The following is a 23,071-nucleotide window of genomic DNA, read 5'->3' on the forward strand; positions in this document are numbered from 1 at the left end:
ATTCCAGATTTAGAATGAAAGCTCAAATAGCTTGGTCGTAAGCATATGAGAGCTTTATTGCTCTATTGAACAGGCCAAACTGTCCTTCCAGTCTGAACAACTGACTTTGTTCTTTTACTAATTGTGTTAATTAACGTTCGAATTCACGGTAACACTAAGTGAAAAAGTCTAAGGAAACTTTAAACAGCTAACTAATAATTGAGCTACATATTGAATGAGGAGGTAAGAGGCACATACGAGCTCTATTGCTTTGCGTCATGCCATGGGAGCTTCATGCTGAGCAACTTTATTGGCATATTGTAACACCAAGCGACTCTAAATTTCTTTTATAGATGAATTTGGGATCCTTTAAGTGAATGAAAAAAACAAATTAAGACAAAAAATTAGTCCTGACTTACAGCCTTGTTCCCTTCTGTGCTTTTCTCACTGCTTCATTGTGTTCTGATTGAAGAGTCTGGCTCCTGCATGATCACAGTGCTTCCCAGGAAGCTGTCTTACACTGCTTGGAAATCCACTATGACAAGATGTATCAAGAGACTGAGTTGGCCGTACTGCTGGATGGTTTTATGAGGTCAAGCATCTTAGACAGAAAGATCAAAAGTCCGTCCTAAGCCACTGTACTAGCACACAGAAGGGGTGGGGGTAGGTGGGGGGGATGTAAGTAATGGCATAGGAGAGAACTGGCTTTGCATGTAGTTTTCTGTAAACAGAATGACCAGCTGGATAGACTGGAGGCAATCTTCTGTCAATGTCCTCTGTGAGACAGTCAGGAAAATCATGACTGGAAACAAGCATTTCAATCTAAATGCTTTTTACAAAGTATTTTGCTAAAAGATATTTATGTATGTTTGGTTTAAAACTCTTGCTACAGTCATATTTCAGTGTTTACATATGTTCTGAATTACACTGCATGACCCAGAAAAGCACAAAATTCTCCAGTGTATTGGACAACAGAGCGAATTTTCTCCAGAAAGCTATAGTTGTGATGTCAAATAGACAAATAGATCAAAATAACTGATCTTTTTCATTACTCCATTTAAATTACTCTGTAGAAAGAAACAATTTCTGCCTCTTTCCTACCTAGCATAAAACTGTTTTGATGGTGCTAAGACCCTACTAATCTCTAACCTGCTATCTCTTTTTCTTACTTTACCCTCTGAACTGTAAATAACAGTATTGTTCACAAATAGGTGATGCTGGCAAGTTTGGGTTCTACAGTTATTAATGTTTGGTTAGATCAATATTTCTCCATTATAAACATAATTTCAAACTGTAGAACACCATATTTTTTGTTTGAACAAATATCCTCAGTCTGGAAACAGAGGTTTTAAATTACTAAGCTTTTGATTTATCACTGTGGTCATGGCAGAAATGGAAAGAACTAACTTCCACCAAAGACACAGAACATGACTAAGATAAAATTACAGGGATATTTTTGTATGCATGTGTGTATATGTGCATCTCTATTTCTTCACGTTCTGAAGCATTCTGAAACAGTATGACATGGAGACGCAGAGCTTTCCTGAGCATCTGTGCTAAATGAACACTGTAGAAGAGGTTTCCCTAGCAACGCAAACCATATGTAATAGCTTAAAATAGCTTTTCTCCAGCTCCCAGGATTTCTTAGTGGTTTGCTCACAATTTCCATTTAAATCAAGGTATATTTGCCCAGTTCAAAAAGGTTCTTCATTTTCTCAACTTCTATTAAAATGAACAAGCTTTGAAAATGCCCATTTCTTGCAAGAATGCCTCCCTGCCTCTTGACTTCTAATTTATCAGGTAAACTGAAGCATAGCAAATGGTGACAGTGGCTGTCCACTTTATCAAATGTACTTACTATGTGTTTGCTGTTCAAAACATTTTATTGCAAGTATATTGGTGGTCTCTACTGCTTATTGTAACAGAAAACTAGTTATAGTAGTAGACATTCTTTTTTGTGATATTATCATAAGATAAGCTGTGCAACAATATAGTATAACGCATCGATCATAATCTGCATGCATTCCACTTCCCACTTGAGTAGCAGTTTATAGGCAAATTACTGAGAATGAAAACACTGATCAGTTCTTTTTGTGTCCCTAGGAAAACAGGGATCAAATGCTATCTTTAACATGAGCAACCTGTGATAGCAAGAGGCTAAGTGATTTCTTTGAGTTTATATAAGAACCAAGCAACAAATCTGAGACAGAACCCGTAGTACTGATTTTCAGATCCTAATGCATTAAAAAAGTTAGAAGCTGGCTGAGAGAGCTTGAATTTGATTAAATCAAATGTTAATGTACAGGTAAGATATCTTGATTCTTCTCCAAAGATTTTCAAAATATAAATAGCAAAACCAAAGAAAGAACCAGGTATCAGACATCGCTTTCTTTTCCAATGAATATGTTTAAATGAGTGATAGCTGGAAAAACACTGAAGAAAACATCTAATCATGCGCCTTTCATGTGCTATTTCGTTTCTAAATAAGGCAACCTCGTGCAACGGTAGAACACAGCATGAGAATGCAGAACCTATTTCCTGACAAAACATTTTTAAACTGTAGTATTTAGATACTGTATCATATATTTCAAGCTCAAATGAAGTAATGGCTACTAGGTAGGGTGTTACTTTAAGTACTTTTAGTTATCGTTCAGACATCCTTTTAGTGAAATACCCTGACTTATCATATAGAATGGAAACAGTTACTAGAATGAAGTGAAAGATGGTTTATGCCAATAATCATTGGATGGGCAGAATTGTTGGGAAGAGCCAGGCTCTAAGATCTTGTTCTACCTATTTTAATTAGCTTTGATTTGAGTTTTGACTATTAAGCATTTGCTTGGAAAAAGGAGGGAATGGGGTTGACTGGGAGAATATTTGTTGTCAGCAGGAAGTTCTCTTGCCAGTGTGTCTGATGATAGAGTCACTGAGGTGGAGTCTGATTTCACAGAGGAGGAAATTTTGTTATAGTTTTTCTTTTGAGATTATTTTTTAAGTTTATTTCCTATACTTACATTAAGCTCTTTCTGTGAATCCTGACAGTACTTCAGCTTCATTTTTGTATTCATTTACCCTGCACACTGACAGGTATGCTGTACGCAAGCCATATTGTTTATTTTGTTACCTGATATAGTCATTCTCTAAATATAGTGTCATTACTTTATTCCAGCAGAATGAAAGGAGCTAAACCCAATTGGTATATATTGGGCTAAGTTAGCTGTTTGACTATAATAAATACCTTTATTTCTTTACATGTGAAAGATTTTAGTAAAGTCCTTCATTACAGTATTTCAAATAGTTCAAAGTAAAAAATTCAGCCACAAAACAATGGTGAAAATAAATCATTCATTTCTTTCAGAATGCTGTCTAGCTGTAACTTTCAAATCAAGCCAACTCTCTCCCCCTTTTCCAAGAATGCTTCAACAAAAATATAATTTCCTGTTGATTTTACAAATGCGTATGCTCAGTATGTCTGTAAAAACTGCTCTGCATTGGTCACGTGTTTATTCATGTCCTTAACTTTTTCTAGAGACATTAAGAAGTGATTTTAAGAACAGTAATAACTCTTTAAGAAGTAATTTAACAGCTGTCTTTGCTGGGAGCAAGCTGTATAGAGTGGAAATGAGAAAATAGTTGAATCATAAAGAAATTGTTTTGAAATGAGTAGAATTGTCCTGGTTTCTTAAATTACTATTAAATGGTATTTTTTCCCTTGCCTGTAATAATTCATCTTTGAAAGTATGCATGTGCCTTTGTTCTTAAGTAAAAGTAAAGTAATCTCTGGCACCAACAGATGCAGCATCTCAGTGATGCCAATGAGATGTTCATCAACCATCGTTGCTTATAATGTCCCCTGCTGCAAACTGCTCTTCCACTGTGCTAAGGCACTGAAAGGCCACATGAGCTTTTCAAGCATCACTTCTGAGAGGAGATAAGCTACAGCATCTTAAATAACCCATTTCAAATGTCTCCAGTTTCAAATTCATATTTTGACCTTTAGTTAAAGGTCATTTTTAGAAGACAATTAGTTTTTGCTTGTCCCTGAAGTGGTAATGAAGCAATTTGGCCATCTATAGCAGACTGGCATAAAATAATCTTTTTAAAGAACACTGCTGAATATATATCAAGTTATTATAAGTATTAAAGAAACCTCAAAATTCTTCACAAAACAGAAGCATAATTTCTTTTCCTAGCTCTTATTTCTTGCCAAATTCTGCAGTGTAGAAGTAATATAATTATTATTTCTAAGCACTTAAAATAAAAGAGAAGAGTAACAGTCAGCAAGAATTTGGCAAGCATAACATGTCCAAATAAACTGAAATCCTTCATTAAAAGGTTGTAGTAGGCATTATGGAAAACAGAAAAGAAGTAGTTGTTATTTATATCTTGGACATGAGAATATTCTTTGACACTGTCTCATATGAGATGGTACTAAGTTCAACCTGAAGTACTCTTCGGAGTAAACCATTATGGTATGGGTGCGAAACTGCTTTGAAATCATACTTTTAAAGTAATTATAAATGGTTTACTGATAAATAGGAAGCCAAATCAAACTGGGTGCCTAAGGAACTTTCCACTGAAGTTCCACTATGACTTTTCATAAATTTTCGAAATTATTTGGAGATAAGAGGAAATAAAGAGAAGTCGTCCGGTAGGAACTTCATTACAATTGAAGATTAGGCCAAGCTGAGAAGAGCTGCAAGTATGTTGGACATAGGATAAGAATTGAATATTAAATCAGTAAATCAGAGACATTAAATAGGATCAGAACTGAATATTAACTCAGCAAATTGGAGACATCTGATAAATATAAGATGGAATTTATTTGTGCAAAGTACTGTATTTAGGAACAAATGACTGCAAAAATGACATATGGTTAGGGAACAGGTCTTTGGTACAGGGTCAGGAAGCTCACATGAATCACAAGCCAGGCGTGAGCAACAGCACCATACTGTTGATAACAAAAACCACTGAGCAGGATATTCAAACAGCTTTTTTAGTCAGAATGACATGTAAATACTCATGCCCTCTGTGCTAAAATTGTCAGGCTTTAATCAGAATGTATCCAGATCTGACCAGAGGACTGCAAGTACAGACAGAGTTGCTGGAGAAAGTCAGGAGAGCAATGAAAATCATCATAGTTGTCTAGCATAGGACGTCTGAAAGAAGATTGCAAAAATTGCATCTCTTTAGACTTAAAGCAGTTTTCAAATATATAAATGAATGATGTAAAGAAGAATAGTGTGGGAATAAGAATAACAAGGGGAACAATATGCTAACTACATACAGGGGGGAAAGATCAAGGAAATAATGATCTTAAATTGTACTACAGATAATCAAGGAAGCGCCTAAATATAGTTGATCCAACTTTGTCATAGAAGGATTGATATGCTGTCTGATGTCCAGTGTTCTTTATTATGTTTGCAAACCTTTTATTTGTTAAAGTTAAGATTTTTGAAAGGCTTTTTTCATAATGTTGGAAGTTCAGTGAAAATAGAATTGGAGCAGTTATGCTTTCATTTACAAATAAAGGCTGTTGCTGTGTGAGATTAGGAATAATCATTTCTAAACTTTTGCCTTAGGCATCAGAGATGGTTCACAAAACTGAATTCTTACTCGTGAGGGGAAAATACTGTCACGATGTACTACTCTGACTGCAGTGCTTTATCATCTTCTCTGCAAAGGATACATCGTAGTCCTTCCATTTACTAGATGCATTGTCATTCATTATCAGTCATTCTCGTGAATTAGTGCTTATTTGCTGTGCTTATTTGGATCATCAGTTTTTGGATACACAGAACTGTACTGTGCAATGCAAAAAAACCCTCTCAACCTGGTCTGGCCAGTGGGTTCATAGAATAATTCATATTTTCCGTTTTCACCAGTAAAATTATCACGTGTTTAAACATGATAAAATTACCATGTTTTCTTTTTTGGAAATGATCTTTTGTATTGAAAAATTAAGCAGGCATCATTTCAGTGAGTATCTGTTAAAAACTTTAGAGGACATGATGAATGTGTAGTGTAATGGCTCTCCCCAAAAAAGTGCTCAGCAGAAGGAAACATGACAGCATGTGTCCTTGATCTGTGCCACATTAGCTAACCAAAAAAATGGCATCATATCTGCAAGAAATTGGGCCTTGGCACTGAACAATGATTTAATCATTTCCACCTGTTCAATATATTCTGGGATACTGCAACAATTAAAGGAGTATGTTTTCTTGGTGGTGCCTTTGTTTCACGCTGGAATATGAGCCAAGGCTATTATCTGCTACTGGAAATAAAAATGGAACTGCAGGGAAACCCCTCATATAAGGGATAATATCCAGAATAGTCATGTATCTGTATGTGTCTATATATGTATATGTCAGAGACAGTAAGGGAAATGGTCTGTCAGTGATTTCCATATGGCTGACAAAAACAACAAAAAAAGACAATTAGATGGATGAGTTTACCTGTCTTAATAGGAACTAGCAAAATAACTGAACATCATAAATAGTCGCTACAGAAAATGCATTGCTTCAATTAATAAGATACTCCTCCTGACTATCTGTTTCCATGTACATCAGTACCAACAGCTTGAGAGTATGATATCAAAAGATTCTATTAAAATTAATTAGAAGTATATTTTGCCTCATATGGGAAATTAGAAAGCATGTATTTCTAGCAAAACTAGGGTTTGTCAACCAAACTAGGGTTTGTCAGCAATTTTTCAGCCACATAATTAGAAAAAACGCATAAGAGAAAAATGATGAATGGATGCTACATTCATTACTGAAATCTAACTGCCTTTGGGCAACTCGGAATAGATGTACACGCATCCTTACCAGCACACTTGGTCTTCAACAGTATGCATATAGAATCATAATATATCTCCCAGCAAGCATGTATAAATTGATGTGGCTATGTAACATAATGTTAATAAATAGCAGGCATAGCGCTCATATTGAAAGGTCAATACAGTCATGTCTGTGAGTCCAAACGTTATCAAGGGAAGCAATCAAGGTAATTCAGTATTACGGATTCTTCTTATTAGGAGGTACCAGCGCTTTTTCAGTTTGTGAGTACGTCAGAGATGATCATCAACAAGCTAAATTGCACAAAAATCCACAACCATGCCTTCTGAATCAAAGCAATTCACAGTATGTTTACAATGCGTTGTTTCAGAGCTCACTTAAGCTCATACTTACTTTAAGCCAAACCTGAAATCTTTGAAGGCTTTTACTCTTCATTTGCATGGCCATATTCTGCTGGTTTAGCCTTATGACCAGCCCAGTAATACGACAATATTTTATAATGGGAAATACAGTGTACAAATAAACAAAATAACTCAGTATCTCTTCAGGTTTTAGCTAATTTCTCTGTTCTTCACCTGTGAAAAGGCCCTAGTCCTCATTCAAGGAGTAGATTGGTGAGAATCAGACTGGGTCAATGAAATGTGTATCTTCCACTCTTAGGCTTTATTCAAAACTGTAGATAAGACTTCCATAACATCTTATAACAGGTCAGAGCCCGTCATTTTAGGTGCTTCTAGAAGACTGTCTGATACCTTTTGAGTATGTTGCCTTAGCAATGCTGGATTAGACGGTCCCAAGGCATGCTGGGAGGCTTTACTTAACCTTGTGCCAATAAGCAATTTATTTATCTGTTATGCAGCTAGCATTTATTGCTTGGCCACACCTTAACTGGCTACTGTTACTACAAAACTAATGAGTTTTGGTGACTTAAGCTCTCATTTACTTTGCCTGTCTTTTGTCATGGGATATCATTCAGGAGCAAGCCCGTAGGTCAGAAGGGGTTCTTTAGGCGCTATTCAATTTGGGTACAGGAGTACCAAAAAAGATTGAAGAAAGCAGAAACAAGTGTATTGATTATAGTATATTCAAAATGGAACTACTGATTGGAACTTTTTTGTTTACCTTTCCTCCTCAAAAAACAAGCTTTATTTCATCAAACCCCAGGGTGCTACGTTTGTATCACTGAAAGCATAAAGTCCTGACGGTTCTAGAGAAAGGCATCTCAAGTTTTTTCTGAAGAAACTGAGTATACTGCTTTCATGTCTTTGGTAGGAAGTGTTAAGCTGATATCAGAAATTGCTTTCATAGTCTGCTCAAAATTGAGGTTTGGGCCTAATTTTCTATCCTTTTCTACTATTTTCCATGTCCAAGTGACATGTAGCAGTGTCCTGCTTTAGAGTCCAGCTAAAAATGGGGAGAGGTAAAGTCTTTGGATTAGAGACAACCACTCTGAAGATACAATTCCTTTAATGGAATAAAAGGCAAATTTGTATGAGATTGTCTTTGGTGTCCTCAGGTGGAAATGTGAAAGAGCATATGGTGGCAATAATTGTACAGTTCATTATGCAGTGGCTTTAACAGCGTAAGGAGATGGAGTCAGGCTATCCTGCAAATGTCTGATTTTTCAGATGTGTTAATTACTAGCAGATCCCATTGATTACACTTGATTATAACTATTTGGAACTTCTAAAGAAAAAGGAGGCCCAAAATTATTTAAAAGGATGATTTCAAAGGTATAAACTGAGGCGTTATTCTGTAGAGATGAAAATACATCCAGCAACTAGATATAGATAGATATCAGGCTGCTTCTCTTTATTTCTTCTCCTCAGTATTTCATTTCTACCCAATCAATTAGCATGTTAATTCATGTGTGGCCTGTGCTGGATGCTATAGGGGAAGAGAACAATGATTTACTTAATGATTTCTGTTGGTACATATTTAAGAATTTGGAGATATTTTAAGGCATTTTTAATGATCTATTTTATTTCCTTGGAATAAAACTTCAATTGTACAGAAACTCATAGTCATGAATCACTTTCTAAACAATTTCTTACAAATTCAGCCTTTTAAGGTGTATGTTAAGGTAGGTTTTAACCTACAAGATGCATAAGAAGCTTTTACTGATAACTTTACAGAAAATACACTTATTTGAATATAACAATACTTTATGAGATATATACATTCCCAAAACTTTTCTAAAAGCTGCAAATTTAAATAGCTCAAGAGAAGAACTTAAACTTCAATGAATATGAGGGCACCAAACTTCGTGAGGTCTTCGCAGAAAGTTTATATATAGTTGGAGAAAATGTCACATGTTATTTTAGAAGATAGTGACTTATTACCTTCCAGACTGAATTCATTATGCTTTTTTTACCTTCTTCTTCACCTGATATAGACTCTTATTTTGATTATTCAGTGTTCCTTATTTTTCTTCAAATTAAATGGACTTTCTCTCTATGGTGTGCCTAAGTTTTGGGGGTTTTTTTTCAGTAAATTTATACTGTTATCTGAAACAAGTTATACTAAGAATATGCTTCTTAGGCATTACAAACTAGTACACTCCTACCTCACTGATTTTATTTGGTAATGATTTTATGTAGTACATATGGACTACTAGTACTGTTTTCAAAATGACATTTTGGAATGCCTTTCTTTTTCTGTCCAGTCTGCAGGTGTTCTCTATACTAGATGTACAACTTGAAAAATAATAACTGCTAAAAATACACAAACTGTCAGCTTTGTTTTTACCAAGAGAAACTATAACTTCAAGTAAGATAGATTTATATTTAAATGCAATGCAGGTAACCTAAATTATTCCCAAAGACTGATGGCAATCTTATCAAATGGTGCAAATAATCACATTATAAATGCATAATTAGAGTCCAAGGTGGGGTAAACGTGGGCTAAAATTGTTGCTGTATAAGCAACTGACATCAATCTTGAAAAAAAATAATCATAAATTAAAGGGCATGATTAATCATGTAACTTGTATTAATATTTTCTTCTCTTTATTAACATCTTAAAAATAGCTCTCCCTTTGTGCTTACACGTTTAAGGTCCCATAGCTGTAATGTTTTTTCACCTGACCTTGCAGAAATTGTCTCTTAGTATACTAAACAAGCTGTGAAAGCAATGTGGTTTCAAATAAACCTTTAAAAAAAGCAAGTAATGATGCTTCCTTTCCACTTAGTTCAAGGTTATTTATGTACTTGCCAAGGAAGCAGTAAAAAAAAAGCAGTGAGATATTTGATGGCAACCTCACAGACTGTGCACCTCCATCAGTTCCCATTTGTGAAAGTTGCACCCACTGATAAAGTCAGAATGAGGACAACATTTCGGAAGGCTTATTTTTTCATTGAACTTAAGCATAATAAATCAAGACAAAAAATTAATATGCTGTAAACATGTAAAAAAAAGGAAAATTTGACAAACTGGCAGATTTTGTTTTTATGGAAGTTATGTATCTTTAGCAAAGATCAGAATTTCATTACAATGTTCCTTTTCATTTTTTTAATGTGAATATGTTCCTCTTCATTTGAGTGTGGGTGTGCACATATATAAAGTGAGACTAATGCAGTAAGGAACTCTGCTTAAAAACAAAAACAGTTTCAGGGAATAACTTGTATAGAAGTATGGCTTTCTAAGTGCAGACTTTAAAACTCCTACCTCTCTGCAGATTCATCTGAATTCTCTTCTGTGATCATCTGCAACTCCTGCGTGGTTTTACCTGAATCTTCTTTGACACAGTTTTCCTCTGTGCTTGTTTTGGGAATATCCTCATTTGATCGAAGCCGTTCTATGAGATTTTGTTGATGCCAGGTTTGAATAGATCGATGGTGCACGGGGGTTGGACCTGGCACAGGTGCCAGTATATTGTGGTGGACAGGACTGCTGTTTTTCTTCAGCCCATTTCTGTCCCGAGAGTGGTTCTTCAACCTGTTCTGAACCGGTGTCCCTCTGTGCTCATATCCTTCCTGCTGATGGCAGCCCCCCGTGCCTGTGGAGCCTTGCGAGGGGTGACTGAACCACCTCCAGCGGAGCCTCAGGATCTGCTTCACATCAAACTCTTTCTTTCCAGAGACTGACATTTTTTTTCAGGAAAAAAAAAAAGACAAAAGCCTATTCTTTTAGAAAGGAAATGGATTCTTTGTTATCTCTTGTGTTTCAACTCCTCTTCTTAAGAAAAGACAACAAAAGAACAAATACCGGTAGCTCTCTCTCTCTCTCTTCTGATTAATATACTGCAAGCTCTCCCAGCCGATGCTAAGCTGCTGCTAACTGTATAGGTGGGAATCCATACTGACAGGATGATGAGGTCAGACCTTAAACAAGTAAATCAGCTTAGCACAGGAAAGCAGCAACCATAACACTACCCAGCTGCTAGGCTTACACACTCGCAGCACTATAGCACTGCTCTCTAATATATAACCGAGCCTCACATGATCCTCAGGGATCTGAAGCTGCAACTTAAGATGCAGAAAAGCACATACAAATAAAGTGACAAGACTTTCTATCTCATGAGGTTTTCTATCAAGCCTGCTAATAAGGAATGTTGCATTTCACAGAAGATTTACAGAGAATTCATTTATAGGCTCCGTATGCAGATTTTTGGTAACGATTCACTGTGAAACTATCCTGCAGTTCATGTGTTTCCTTAAGGGGTTTGCATTTGTTTATCTTGCTGTGTAAAATTCCTACAAATGGCCTCAGTGTGGTAGCACTTACCTAAAGGAAAGAGGCAGCATTTGAATATATTGTGCAGAACTGTTTGTATTTTCTCACCTACAGATAGATTTCTCGATATAATTACAGGGGTATGAGAACAGAGAGAGGGAGCTCATGAAAATCAGAGATGTGCTCCCTGAATGACTGTATCTGTGGAAAACACACTGTTTCCTGGCTAAGTGCCTGTGTAAACACCCTTTGCCATCCTGCTCTTAATTTCTCACGGATGGTGAAACGAGTGTGATTTTTTTAAGAAAACACCTTTCTTTTGATAGTGTGCACTGCAACATGTTTTCAGCAAATTTAATAGATGATATATAGTCATTCCCATCCATTCTTTAATAGGCGGGGCTGTGAGAACTGTTCCCTGTGAAAATTAGTACACAGAATGTTTCCACATGCAAATTGAAAATAATTAAATGGACTGGATTTTTTTTTCTTATGTTATATTCTCCCTAGTCTGCTCCTGGTGATCTATACAATGGTAAGCAGTGTGCAGAAATTTAAAAAAAGCTGTAACACAGACTCAGTAAAAGAGGATTCAGAACTAAAGAGGGGTATCCCTCTCCAACACATCTTCTTATAACTCCTTTTCAGATGTTCTCAGGTTAGATTCCTTTTTCTCTGTCTGTGTTGTGATTTTTTTTTCTTCTTTTTCTTCTTTTTTTCTTCTTTTTTTTTTAAACTCTACTGATGAGATCCCTCAAACACTAAAATCTGCTTTTTTTTCTTTTTTGGCTCCACATAATGCAAATAGAGAAATGCGAAGCAGAGGTTTGAAAAGAAAAAGCAAAATGAGAGGATAGGACTAAGGAATTATCAGCCTTTATGCTGGGCTGTCAAGCTCCTATCCTATACATGGTATTCAAGCAAATGATATTCAGTATCATGGACTGGATGCAGGTGAGATCAATTACAGGACAAGTGTAGAATAGTAAAATAATTGAAGAATATTATATTATTCAGATACATAGAGGGAAAGAAAAAAACTGTACAAAAGAAAACCTATGAGAAACAGTTGGCCATCAAAGGCAGGAAGGAAGAAGTTGAGGAAAGAGGATATTTGACAGACCTAGCCAATGCATCTCTGTTGCTATATAGAATATTGAGGCTGGCCAATTGCAATAAAATGTACATTAACATGTGATTTTGTAGTAGGGTAATTGCCCATTACAGACAGAACAAGAAAGATTTTGTTGCAGATAAGAATCCTTTCTCATATGAAAAAATAAACTATTCGTGGGAGCTAAAATACAAGCCCCGGCAAACCTTACTGCAGTGCTTTGGCATAATTGCTCCCACTGCTGACCCCAGTCCTTTGCTGTGGGTTACTGTTCTCGCAGCAGTTGTCAGAATTCATATGTGCCTTGGCTGCTTCAGTTAAAAGTCACGAGTGAGCATCCAACAAAGGCTGGCTTACACTCAGACACCAAGCTCTGGGTCTCAGCAGCTCTGAGGCAAGAACCATTCTGCTCACTGCTGTTCTTCCCAGCGCTGTGATTTACACAACAGCAAAGACTGCCACATTGTCACATACGGGCATCCCAAATCGGTGCAGCTCCCTTATAAAAGCAATACTCTGTTCAACAATACTTCATTAAGACAAACTGCGTGCTGTAATATTTACTTGAGAATGAAATGAAAGGAGGATTTCTGTGTTAGAATATCAGGCTGCAAGTGTTCCTAAAGCAACATGTTTTTAAAAGACTTAATTTTATGTGTTATAGGAATGGATAGAAACTAGAAAACTCGTTCAACTTCGAAGAAGGTATATAAAGGCCTGTTTGTGAGTTTAATAGTGGGTTTCAATTTAAGCTTGTTAAGAATATAAACTAATAAAGAAGCTGCTCCCAAACTTCAGGGAGTTTAAAGAATTTATAGGGAGTGAATGGATAAATGAAAATGCTGGCCACTGAGTAAGAGACCCTATTAAACGTCCAGAATTCAGTGTAAGATGTTTTCTCACTTTAAATATGACCTTTTATAACAATCTGAAATTTTCTGGAGACGCAAATGTTTAAGGTGTTTTTTCTTGCATTACAACTATATAGTATTTAATTTAATGTCTCTTAACTTTTCAGTTTCAGCCTACACACCTATGAATGTTATTTCATAAAATTTTTCATAATTTCATATTTCATAAAAGTAATGAGGCTTAGTGCTATCCATATATATTCCTCATCATTGCCAACATGGCATTGTGAGATCTATTGTAGGGAGGGAGTCTCTATATCCCAAGTTAATGAAATAATTTATGATAAAATCTTTTAGAGGTGGACAGAGAACATGGTTTCTCACTAATGTCTTAATCAGGTCATTGAGCTATCTCAGCAGCTCTGTCAATTCCATTTAGCAACAGGTCTGATACATTTAATCCACAGCTTTTCACCATCTCACAAAGCTTCTGTTGGTTTCCTTTCCTTAACAGACTTTTCCAGAAGTCATCCTTTACTCCTAGGTATCATCAAAAGCATATTCCTGCAATTGTGAATGTACAAGCAGTACTTCTGTTTGTGAATTACTCTGTTTCCTACTAACTCAGCACATGTTTTGGCAGATGTAAAGTGTATCTAGCTAAAATTAAAGAATAAAACTGGACTTTTGCTGAAGAGACTATCTTGCTCAAAAAGTCAGCTTGTGTCAGCACAGAATATGTTTCAGGTAGGGCAGAAGTAGGTTATTTTTCACACAGCTTGTTACCATTCTGGCTAAAATTTCAATGTGCTGTGCTAGGACAGTATAAGTGATTTGATAATTCAACACTTCAGGCCTGAAATGATTACAAGCAGGTATGTGGCATAAAGCTGCACCATGTTTATACATATGTATGCTACATACCTGCTTAAAAGCATTAAAATCATTTAGATCTATCTTCTGGTGAGAAAACTAAGTTCCCTTAAAACTGAATACAATGTGAGTGTTTACTTCTCGATGATTTCTTTGTGAATCTCTAGCATAATTTTGGGTGTATCTGTGACTGGGTTCCAACTTCTAAATGTGAAAAGGTATAAGATTTTCTGTTATTATTGTTACTAATTTAATATGTTTGGTCTCAATTAGATAAATATTCACCATAATAACATTATTTTTTTCCCTCACGATTGGAATTCCCCAAAGAACAGGGTTTTCTATGGCTGCAGCAAGAAGGTCAGGGAGCTGGAGGGGCCACCAAGAGGGTCAGGGAGCTGGAGCATATGATGGATGAGGGGAGGCTGCTAGAATATGATCTGTCCAACCTTATGAAGAAAAGGCTCGGGGCATCTTATTGCTGCCTTCAGGTACCTAATGGGAGAGTACAGAGAAGACAGCGCAAGGCTATTTTAGAGGTGCCCCGTGATAAGATTAGAGGCAAATGTTGAAAGATGGGAAAATCTGGTTAGACATAAGGAAAACTTTCGCCCCGTGAGGGTGATCAAGCAGATGGGAAGACGTTCCCAAGAGAAGCTGTGACATCTCCTTCCCCAGAGGAAGTCAGATCCCAAATGGACTTGGTCCTTTGTATCTGCTCAGACTGTACTTGCTTTGAGCAGGTGGTAAGACTAGATGAGCTGCAGAGGTCCCTTCTAATCTGTTATTCTGTGACTGTGTGACATGCCAGCGAGTGTTTGAGATATTTATCTAATGGCTACAGTAGAGCCAAGGAAAACTAATGGGATACTCAGTTATGAAAAATAGTTACATTTCTAGAAATCTCAACTCCAGTTGGGTAGCTAAGTATCACGGTCTGAAGTTGTGGGGGATTTCTAATTGTTCATCCCGTAGGAGGCTTGCTTGTAGTTTGGGGAAAAAGAAGTCTTTATTCTCTGAAAAGCCTCCATTTGATTCAATAGGTATAAGCTTTTGAGGAAGATCTTTGATCAGGTTAGGAAATCGCACTAAATATGATGGTAAACTGGCATCTAGCAGGAAACTGGCATAATTTTAAAAGGTTTGTATAAGCATGCTGAACTTCCAGATCATTTGGAAGATCTGTGTTAATAGTAAGAGTCTAAATAGGTGTTTACAATAATTTTAAGATTACAAGTCTAAATAAGTAATACAACATTCAAAGTAGCAAATTATAAAATTATTTTTGTCATAAACTACCTAGAAGAAGAAATTGAGAATTTTCTTTCTGTCACAAACCACATTTTAAATAGACTTCAAAAATGACTTAGCTACAGCTGCCTCCCATGTTCATCTGCCACCAAAACACTTTATAGAAAAGATTTTTCTACGACATTTCAAAATGTCTGGATTTTCTAGTTAATAACTTAGTAATTTCTTTTTTTGAGAATTTAAGCAAGCAGAATATATTCATGCAGTTATGTAAAGTTTATTCTCCCCTCGAAAGAGACATAGCAAATGATCTCTCATTCTTTTGCTGTTTGCCCTGAGCTGGTAATACACTGCATGTATGAAAAGCCTATTAGAAAAATCTCTCTCTGTTCCCACAAGCCTAGCAAAGAATAATAAAAAGGAATCATCTAACTTTCATGTAGAATAATTCAACAAAGATACCATCTATGGACTCTAAAACTGGGAGTATTGCAAGGACTAGGTTACTAGCAAGACCTAATGAAGTAGATCTTTGCTGGATGTGAGGCAGACCAGAAAAAATGAATTTTTTTATTAGATAAAAGTCAAGGATAGCTTTGGACCAGGGGTCTTCAATGCCAAGCTCACTGACCCAGATAGGAAAAATCTGCAGATGCTGAATGAGACAATCAAAAAAGCAAGGTAAACACAGAAAATTAAGAATGTTTTTTCATATTTTTCAAGATATTTGATGTCTATTCTGACATTACGTTTTTTAGAAAGCCAAGTTAATTACAAGCTCGTTATCCACACTGTATAATCTACAGTGCTTGCATTTGGGGAAATCATTATAATAACATCTACATATGTACAGATTCTTGCTAACTAAATAAAATCCTATGTAAAAAAGCTGTTGCTCTCTACACAAACACTGTGTTCTACATGATCTTCACAGTTGTGTACTCAGCCTGTGTACTTATACTGCATATGAGGCCAGACAAAGAGAACAACCTCAATATTTTTATTACACTGTTTTGAAAATAGTGCTTCAAGAGAACTCCCATTAGTCCATCCTTTGTAAAAGAGAGATTCCAGGAAACATCTGCATAGCACAGCACCAGCATTAACAGAAGTCAAAGTTAAATGGAAAAGAACATAACAAAACCAAAACCAAATAGCTATATTTAAAATCTGCAGGAAAGTTCAATTTTGTTTTAAAAGAAAACTTTGAACCCCAGCAATTGCAAATCAGTTTAAGACAATCAGTTACTTTTGATACTTCCTACTAAAGGAGGTAGTAGAGATGATCTACTTAAGAGAAAGTGTTGACACGTTTAAATGCAATTGCTTCCTCAAATAACTGGAAGCTGTACTACAGATTGCAACCCACCTACAAAGCTGTATGCCAAAATTGGAAAAAAATCACAGCATTTCTACAAGATCCAAGGAAAAAGAATGTGAGAAGTAAGCCTGGTATAAGTAAGTGTGATTAAGATCTTGCTAAACAGGAAGAACATTGTCACCCTCAAAATGAAGCCAGAATATTAAAATAGAATAAGAAATAGCAAATTGACTTACAATCAAGCAGAAAGAGTCTCCCATGAGCAAGGACTTGAAAGTGATGACACTAGTGCAGCAAAAGTAAGCTCAAACACATGACTTGAAAAGAAACTCCTGTCACAGGTCAGGAACTAGATATTAAAGAATGGAAAAAATGTGGATAGATGCAAAGAAGTACAAAAATCTTTCACAGTGATTTTTATAATATTTTGTAAAATTTAAGATATTTTTCTTGAATTTTCACACTGTTGTGCTCAAGAAAAGACAATTTTTACATTAATTATTTCGTTACCTACTGGTAAAATCAAGGACCATAATACAACATTGTAAAATGGAAGAGGTAGAAAAACTTAACAATAATTATGAATTTATTAAGAGTGTGGAATTTAGCCTTTTCTCATTCTTGGTCGTCTTTGTATACAAAAAGATTAAGTCAGTTGCCTAAGCTAACAAGTCTTTTTAACCCACCAAAATATATCTATTATTTGCTGTCAGGGACTGAGGCAGATGAGAGAGAAAAGACAATTGCCAACAGATTTGAATAATGAAGAAAGGTGGCAAAGGGTTAGGGCCAGGATTTTCCTAAATTATTACTTATTCTGGGTGATTTATTTGAGACATCTGAGAAACAGAAACATAGTGCTTTCCAAAGCACGGTTGTTTAAGTGGTATTTTATTGAACAGTTAAATATACTGTTCAGTTTAGAAAATCTTGTTTAACTCTCATCTTTTCCCTTAAGGTTTACTATGGACCAGATGACCTCTGGAGGCCCCTTCCAACCTCACCTGTGATTCTGTAATTCCTACTCTGTCCAGTACTAACAAGGAAAATGGTACTCTAAGCATGCTGCCAGGTTGCAGCATCCATCTTCTCAGTCTCCAGGTATGTGGTACAGCTGTTACACAGCCCTTCTGCAAACTCTCTTCCCTTCTGCTGAAGCAGCGGCTCTTCTAAATCTCTGCCAGCTGGTATGAGAGTTTGGAACGAGGTATGCTGGGGGCGGTTTTCCTTAGCTCCTTTCCTGGCTGCTTATGGAGACTGCAGACTTTCTTGATATAGCACATGTATAAACTCATGGAATTTTTATGAAGAGAAATTATATACAACTACTACTCTTATAGAAAATCTGCCCTTCATGAAGTGACACTCCCAACTATCAGGAAGGATTAGCAGAGACAGAAAAAGGCAGTCTGTAATTTTGCATGTACAAATGGTGCTTTGCATACCATTATATGTAGAGTAGAAAACTAATAGGTGCATTTTGACTTTCTAAGAGCCCATTTCTAAGAAAGCATTTTTCCATTTGGGTTAAACAAGCAAATTTCGTTTTACAATGACTTTAAAATAATCTTAAATATACTCAAGATGAAAAAATCCTTATGAAATTTTGAAGGCAAAATTTCAAACTTAATATTGATTTTCTTTTGAGGAATAAAATTACATTTCTAGGAAATTTTTTATTCTGTATATCTCAGAAACAAATGTTTTACTGTATGACTTACTAAAAATTCCTACTGCTATGTTTTCAATTTTTATTAATTAAGTATGAGAAAAACTTTATGCAGAGATACTAGCCTGAATTTAAGTATTTAAGGGTATTGTTTTTCTGGTTGGTTAGGTCTTTGCTTTTAAGTTCTGCCAGGTATTTAAATAAATTATATTATTATATTGATCTTTGTTGAAGGGAAATATGACTTAGAACTATCTATGACCTAAAATTGAAAATATTCAAAATATAAAAATTCTCTTCCATGCAAAACCAAATCAATTGAATACAGAACTACAAATTGTATTTGTAATAGAAAAATCTTAAACTGGATGTCAATAAAGAAAGAGAAGACATGAGGGGGAAATAATTTTTTACGATCGGTTTCCTACTGTAAATAAGTATGGTGGATTTGTCAACTGAGAACACAGTATAAAAAGACATTATGACGTATGCGCTGTTACTAATTGGAGGGAAACTTGGATATAAACCATTTATGGCTTTAAGATCAACAACATACTAATCAATCTGTCACTTCATAGACAGTCAATATAAACTATATAGATTAAAACTAATCATAGAATCATAGAATCATTTAGGTTGGAAAAGACCCTCGGCATCATCAAGTCCAACCATCAACCCCACTCTACAAAGTTCTCCCCTACACCACATCCCCCAACACCACATCTAAACAACTCTTAAACACATTCAGGAATGTTCCCAATGTTACTGTATCCCAATCAAGCTCCTAAATTAAAAAATAATGGGATCTTGACAATCAAGCTTTGTTATTATTAACATAAAGCTGTTAGAAGTCACTGTGTCATACACTGGGATGTAATATAGCTACTGCAAATAATGTAAGGATAGTCTCGCAAATAATGTAAGGATAGTTTCTCAAGTAACTGAGGAGGTAGTAAAAGTAATCCAAGTTTGGTTCAGTTCAGGAGTCATACAGTCTGTCTTCTTTTTGTTGAGAGGGTTCAATAAAATTATTCTATATTATTCTAATATAATCAATTTTATATGTGTAGAACTTCATAAATATATTGCATGCAGTATTCTAAATCCTTCCTCCCAAAAAAAGGCTTTATTCATTTGAATCTCTCACTAGTTACTACCTGTTTCAGCATAAATTCTAGCATTAGACTGCTGGTAATAGGCTGCCTTCTGTAAGAACTCACTGTCTTGAAAGTTCATCTCTTAAAGCTACAACAGACTTCATATCTGTCACAAACATTACCACAAGTTTGACCTGCTTAATGTAGCGTGTATAAGATGTCTTGTTGCCTATATTGACCTATAAAATAAACCGAATTAAAAAAAACCCTTACTGCTACTTAGCAGTTAATAAGAACCCATCAAAGAAATGTGTTAACATTACTAAAATCTCCATATAACGTGCCACAACTTTGTAGTGCAAGAGGACAGCAAGCTTTTGGTTTCAGTATAACTGATTTAATATTTTATACGCTGTTTTCTGGAAACTGCACAAAGTACTTGGAAAAATGTCTTGTGTTTCAGAAATGCAAGAAACATCCCTTTTCCCCTATTAACTCCAAGTAGCACACAAATGTCACACCTCCTAGAAGTAAGTGCAAAGTTGAATCTTAATGTATCTACTGTCGAGTCGGAATGTGTCTGTCGGCTTTTGAGTTTTTTTTTTTATTTGGAGGTTGGTTTGTTTGCTTATTCTTGAAGTATCCTACTAATTCAAGTACTCCAGAACAAATTATTTTCATTCTTCTCTCACTGGCCCTTAGTTACCTTCTGCAAGAGTTTGTTTCTATAGAGTCTGAAGTAAGGTAAGCGTGTCTGTCGTAAGAAAACAGATCTGAACTATTGCAATAACCTTGAACACTAGGTAGGCAACTATGACCTAAATAGAGGTTGTCTTCATTACTGCTCATGCAAAATGTTGTTTCTCAGGAAAAAAAAAAGGATACTAACCAAGCAATTGGAAATTTATCTATGTACTGTGAAAAACACTGTTGTATGTTTTAATTCCATTTTACTGAGATTACATTCTCCTTTTTGATAGTAGTGTTTCCTATTTACAAAAGCAGTTACTGCAAATAGAAATTTAAGAAAATGCAAGTATGTCTGCATTGTTTCTTTATTAGATGCCATCAACTTAACTCTACACTGCTTCCTATGTGAATTGACATATAACTTTTTTCTTTTACTAATCACCTGAATCAAAAGGGAAAACAATTGCCTACACAACATGATTGTGACAATGTGATGTTAAGAGCTATGGAGATATTCAAAACAATGCTATTTATAGTTTTTATGTAAATCTATAATAGGCTGTATCACAGAAAAGCATATCCTTACCTTTTTCCATTGTAGTGTCATAGAATGATTCTGGTTGGAAGGGACTTCAGGAGCTTTCTAGCCCAACCTCCTGATCAACACAGGGCCAGGTATGAGGTCAGAGCAGGTCACTGAAGGTTTTATCTACTTTCATCTTGAAAACCTCCAGGACATCAGAACACTTCTGGGAAACCTGTTCCAATGTTTGACTGTCTTAATAGTGAAAAAGTATTTCTTATAACTGATCTGAACCTCCCCTGTTTTAATTTATCCCCACTGCTTGATGTCTTTCCTCCTCCTCCCACGCTCTGTGAAAAGCCTAGCTCAGTCTACTTGATGACCTTCCTGTAGGCACTGGGAGGCTGCTGAAACTGTCTCTTTTCCAGGCTGAACAAGCCCTGTTCCCTCAGCCCTCTTCCTCTTTGGGCAAATGCTTCAGCCCACAACCATCTCGGTCACCCCCTGCTGAACTCACTTCATTTTATCAATATCTTTCTTGTGCTGTTGGTGCAGGAAGTGTGCAAACTTGGCAGTATCCCATATGTGGTCTAATGAGTGCTGAGTAAAAGATGACTACTACTTACCCCTAAGTAGTAGAATGGTAGATGCAAGTTTTAATTGCATTTATTACATGTAACAACTGTATCAAAATAAGCATTGATTCTTAGCATATGGTGACATATATTCCATAACTGTAAAAGGATCATGATAGTTATGTTCAGGTAGAAAATGCTTGAATTTTTTGCTTATTCACTGATAATAACAACCCTTATTTATCCACCAACTATTATCATTGGATATTAAAGAGTATGGAAACGATCTGGCATACCCTCAACAAAACCTAGTATTTAGATTTGACACTTGTCAGTATAGGTCTGTATCATATGCCATCTCAAAGCCTTGACAGAATAAGGACTTATGCCCAAGGTCAGTCTTCTCTGGTAAGTTTTTGAATGTGACTCTTGTTCATTGTCTCTTAAAACGTAATATATGCTGCCTTTAATGTCAAGAGAGGGAGGCCCTTGAGGCCATTGTATTTCTGTGCATTGTAGAATGCAATGATTCTTAGATGTATTTAGTTTTTAATCCCACAAATGTCTTCTGAGGCTCATGAAAGGCACTGCATATGTCAATAAAAAATCCACAGAACGTGCGGCCAGGCATTTCCTCCAAATCATTGACATCAGAGGTTACAGAGCTTTTCGATTATTCATGGAAAAATGACCTGCCTTGGGGCAGGTGTTGGAGAGGTTTGAGGCAGTCACTTCAAGTCTTTCTCCTTAATGAGTTATCTAACTTCCAATACACATACTGATTCCAACACAGACGCAAACTCGAGTTCACACAAGCTCGCTTCTTCTATCTGCAAGTGTGGAAACAGGCTTTCCGCTATACCATCTGCTTTACTTTTAGATTAAGACAGGGAAGCATGCAATTTTGTTACAAGTAAGGCAAGTAAGTTTGAGGCTATTACTACTGGATTTTTGTAACATAATAGTCCATCAACCTTTTTTCTACCTTCAGTTTCCCTCCCACTTATCATTAGTTTTCCTACCAATTTTCTTACATATTTGATCTCTCCTTTGTGACGCCATAAGAATGCAAGGTACAGAATACTTTTTAAAATCGTATGATTATAAGCATCACAGTCAAAGCGCATCAGAAAAAGTGCTGTAAACCAATATCCTTGTCAGCACACTGTCTCCCAGCGTCCTACCACCATCCTTTTGGTCATGTCACCTGTAAAAGCACACAGTAACTCAATTTTTACTTGACAAAAAGCCATACAGATCCACATCACAATACTATTGTTGTTCAGCCTGGCTCTAGCTGTTAGCTGCCAAGATGCCTTGAGGCTACACTTTTACTCTGTGATGCTAGCCTATAATATAAACACACAGACACATTTAAACCATTCAAGTCCTATCCTTTGCATGCAAAAAACTTTAGTGCTGTCATGTTTGCAGTTTTTAAAATAGACAGGCTCAGCATCTATATTTTGATGCATAAGAAATTTTTAGTAAATGTTTTAATATTTTCTGGGGTGAAAATGTAGACGTACATATGGGTACAGCATCATAAGATGAAACTGGAGAACTGATAGTAAAATATAGCATGGTTTATCTTCATGTATATTTATCAATAATAATAAAGGTAATAAACTACGTAGTGATCAAATTTGCAAGTGGT

The 23,071-nt window shown here is 35.9% G+C and overlaps 1 protein-coding gene across 1 annotated transcript in view; it reads right to left on the reverse strand.

Moving 5' to 3' along the window:
* Positions 1-11,232, reverse strand: part of KLHL4 (kelch like family member 4) — a 45,584-nt gene extending 34,352 nt beyond the window's left edge. Inside the window, exon 1 of the mRNA XM_074601037.1 lies at positions 10,443-11,232. Coding sequence (XP_074457138.1) covers positions 10,443-10,864 — 422 coding nt within the window. The 5' untranslated portion in view covers positions 10,865-11,232. The remainder of the gene's footprint in view (positions 1-10,442) is intronic.
* Positions 11,233-23,071: the final 11,839 nt, after the last annotated feature.

The sequence above is a fragment of the Larus michahellis genome, chromosome 9 (genome assembly GCF_964199755.1).
Source record: "Larus michahellis chromosome 9, bLarMic1.1, whole genome shotgun sequence".
NCBI classification, from domain to species: Eukaryota; Metazoa; Chordata; class Aves; order Charadriiformes; family Laridae; genus Larus; species Larus michahellis.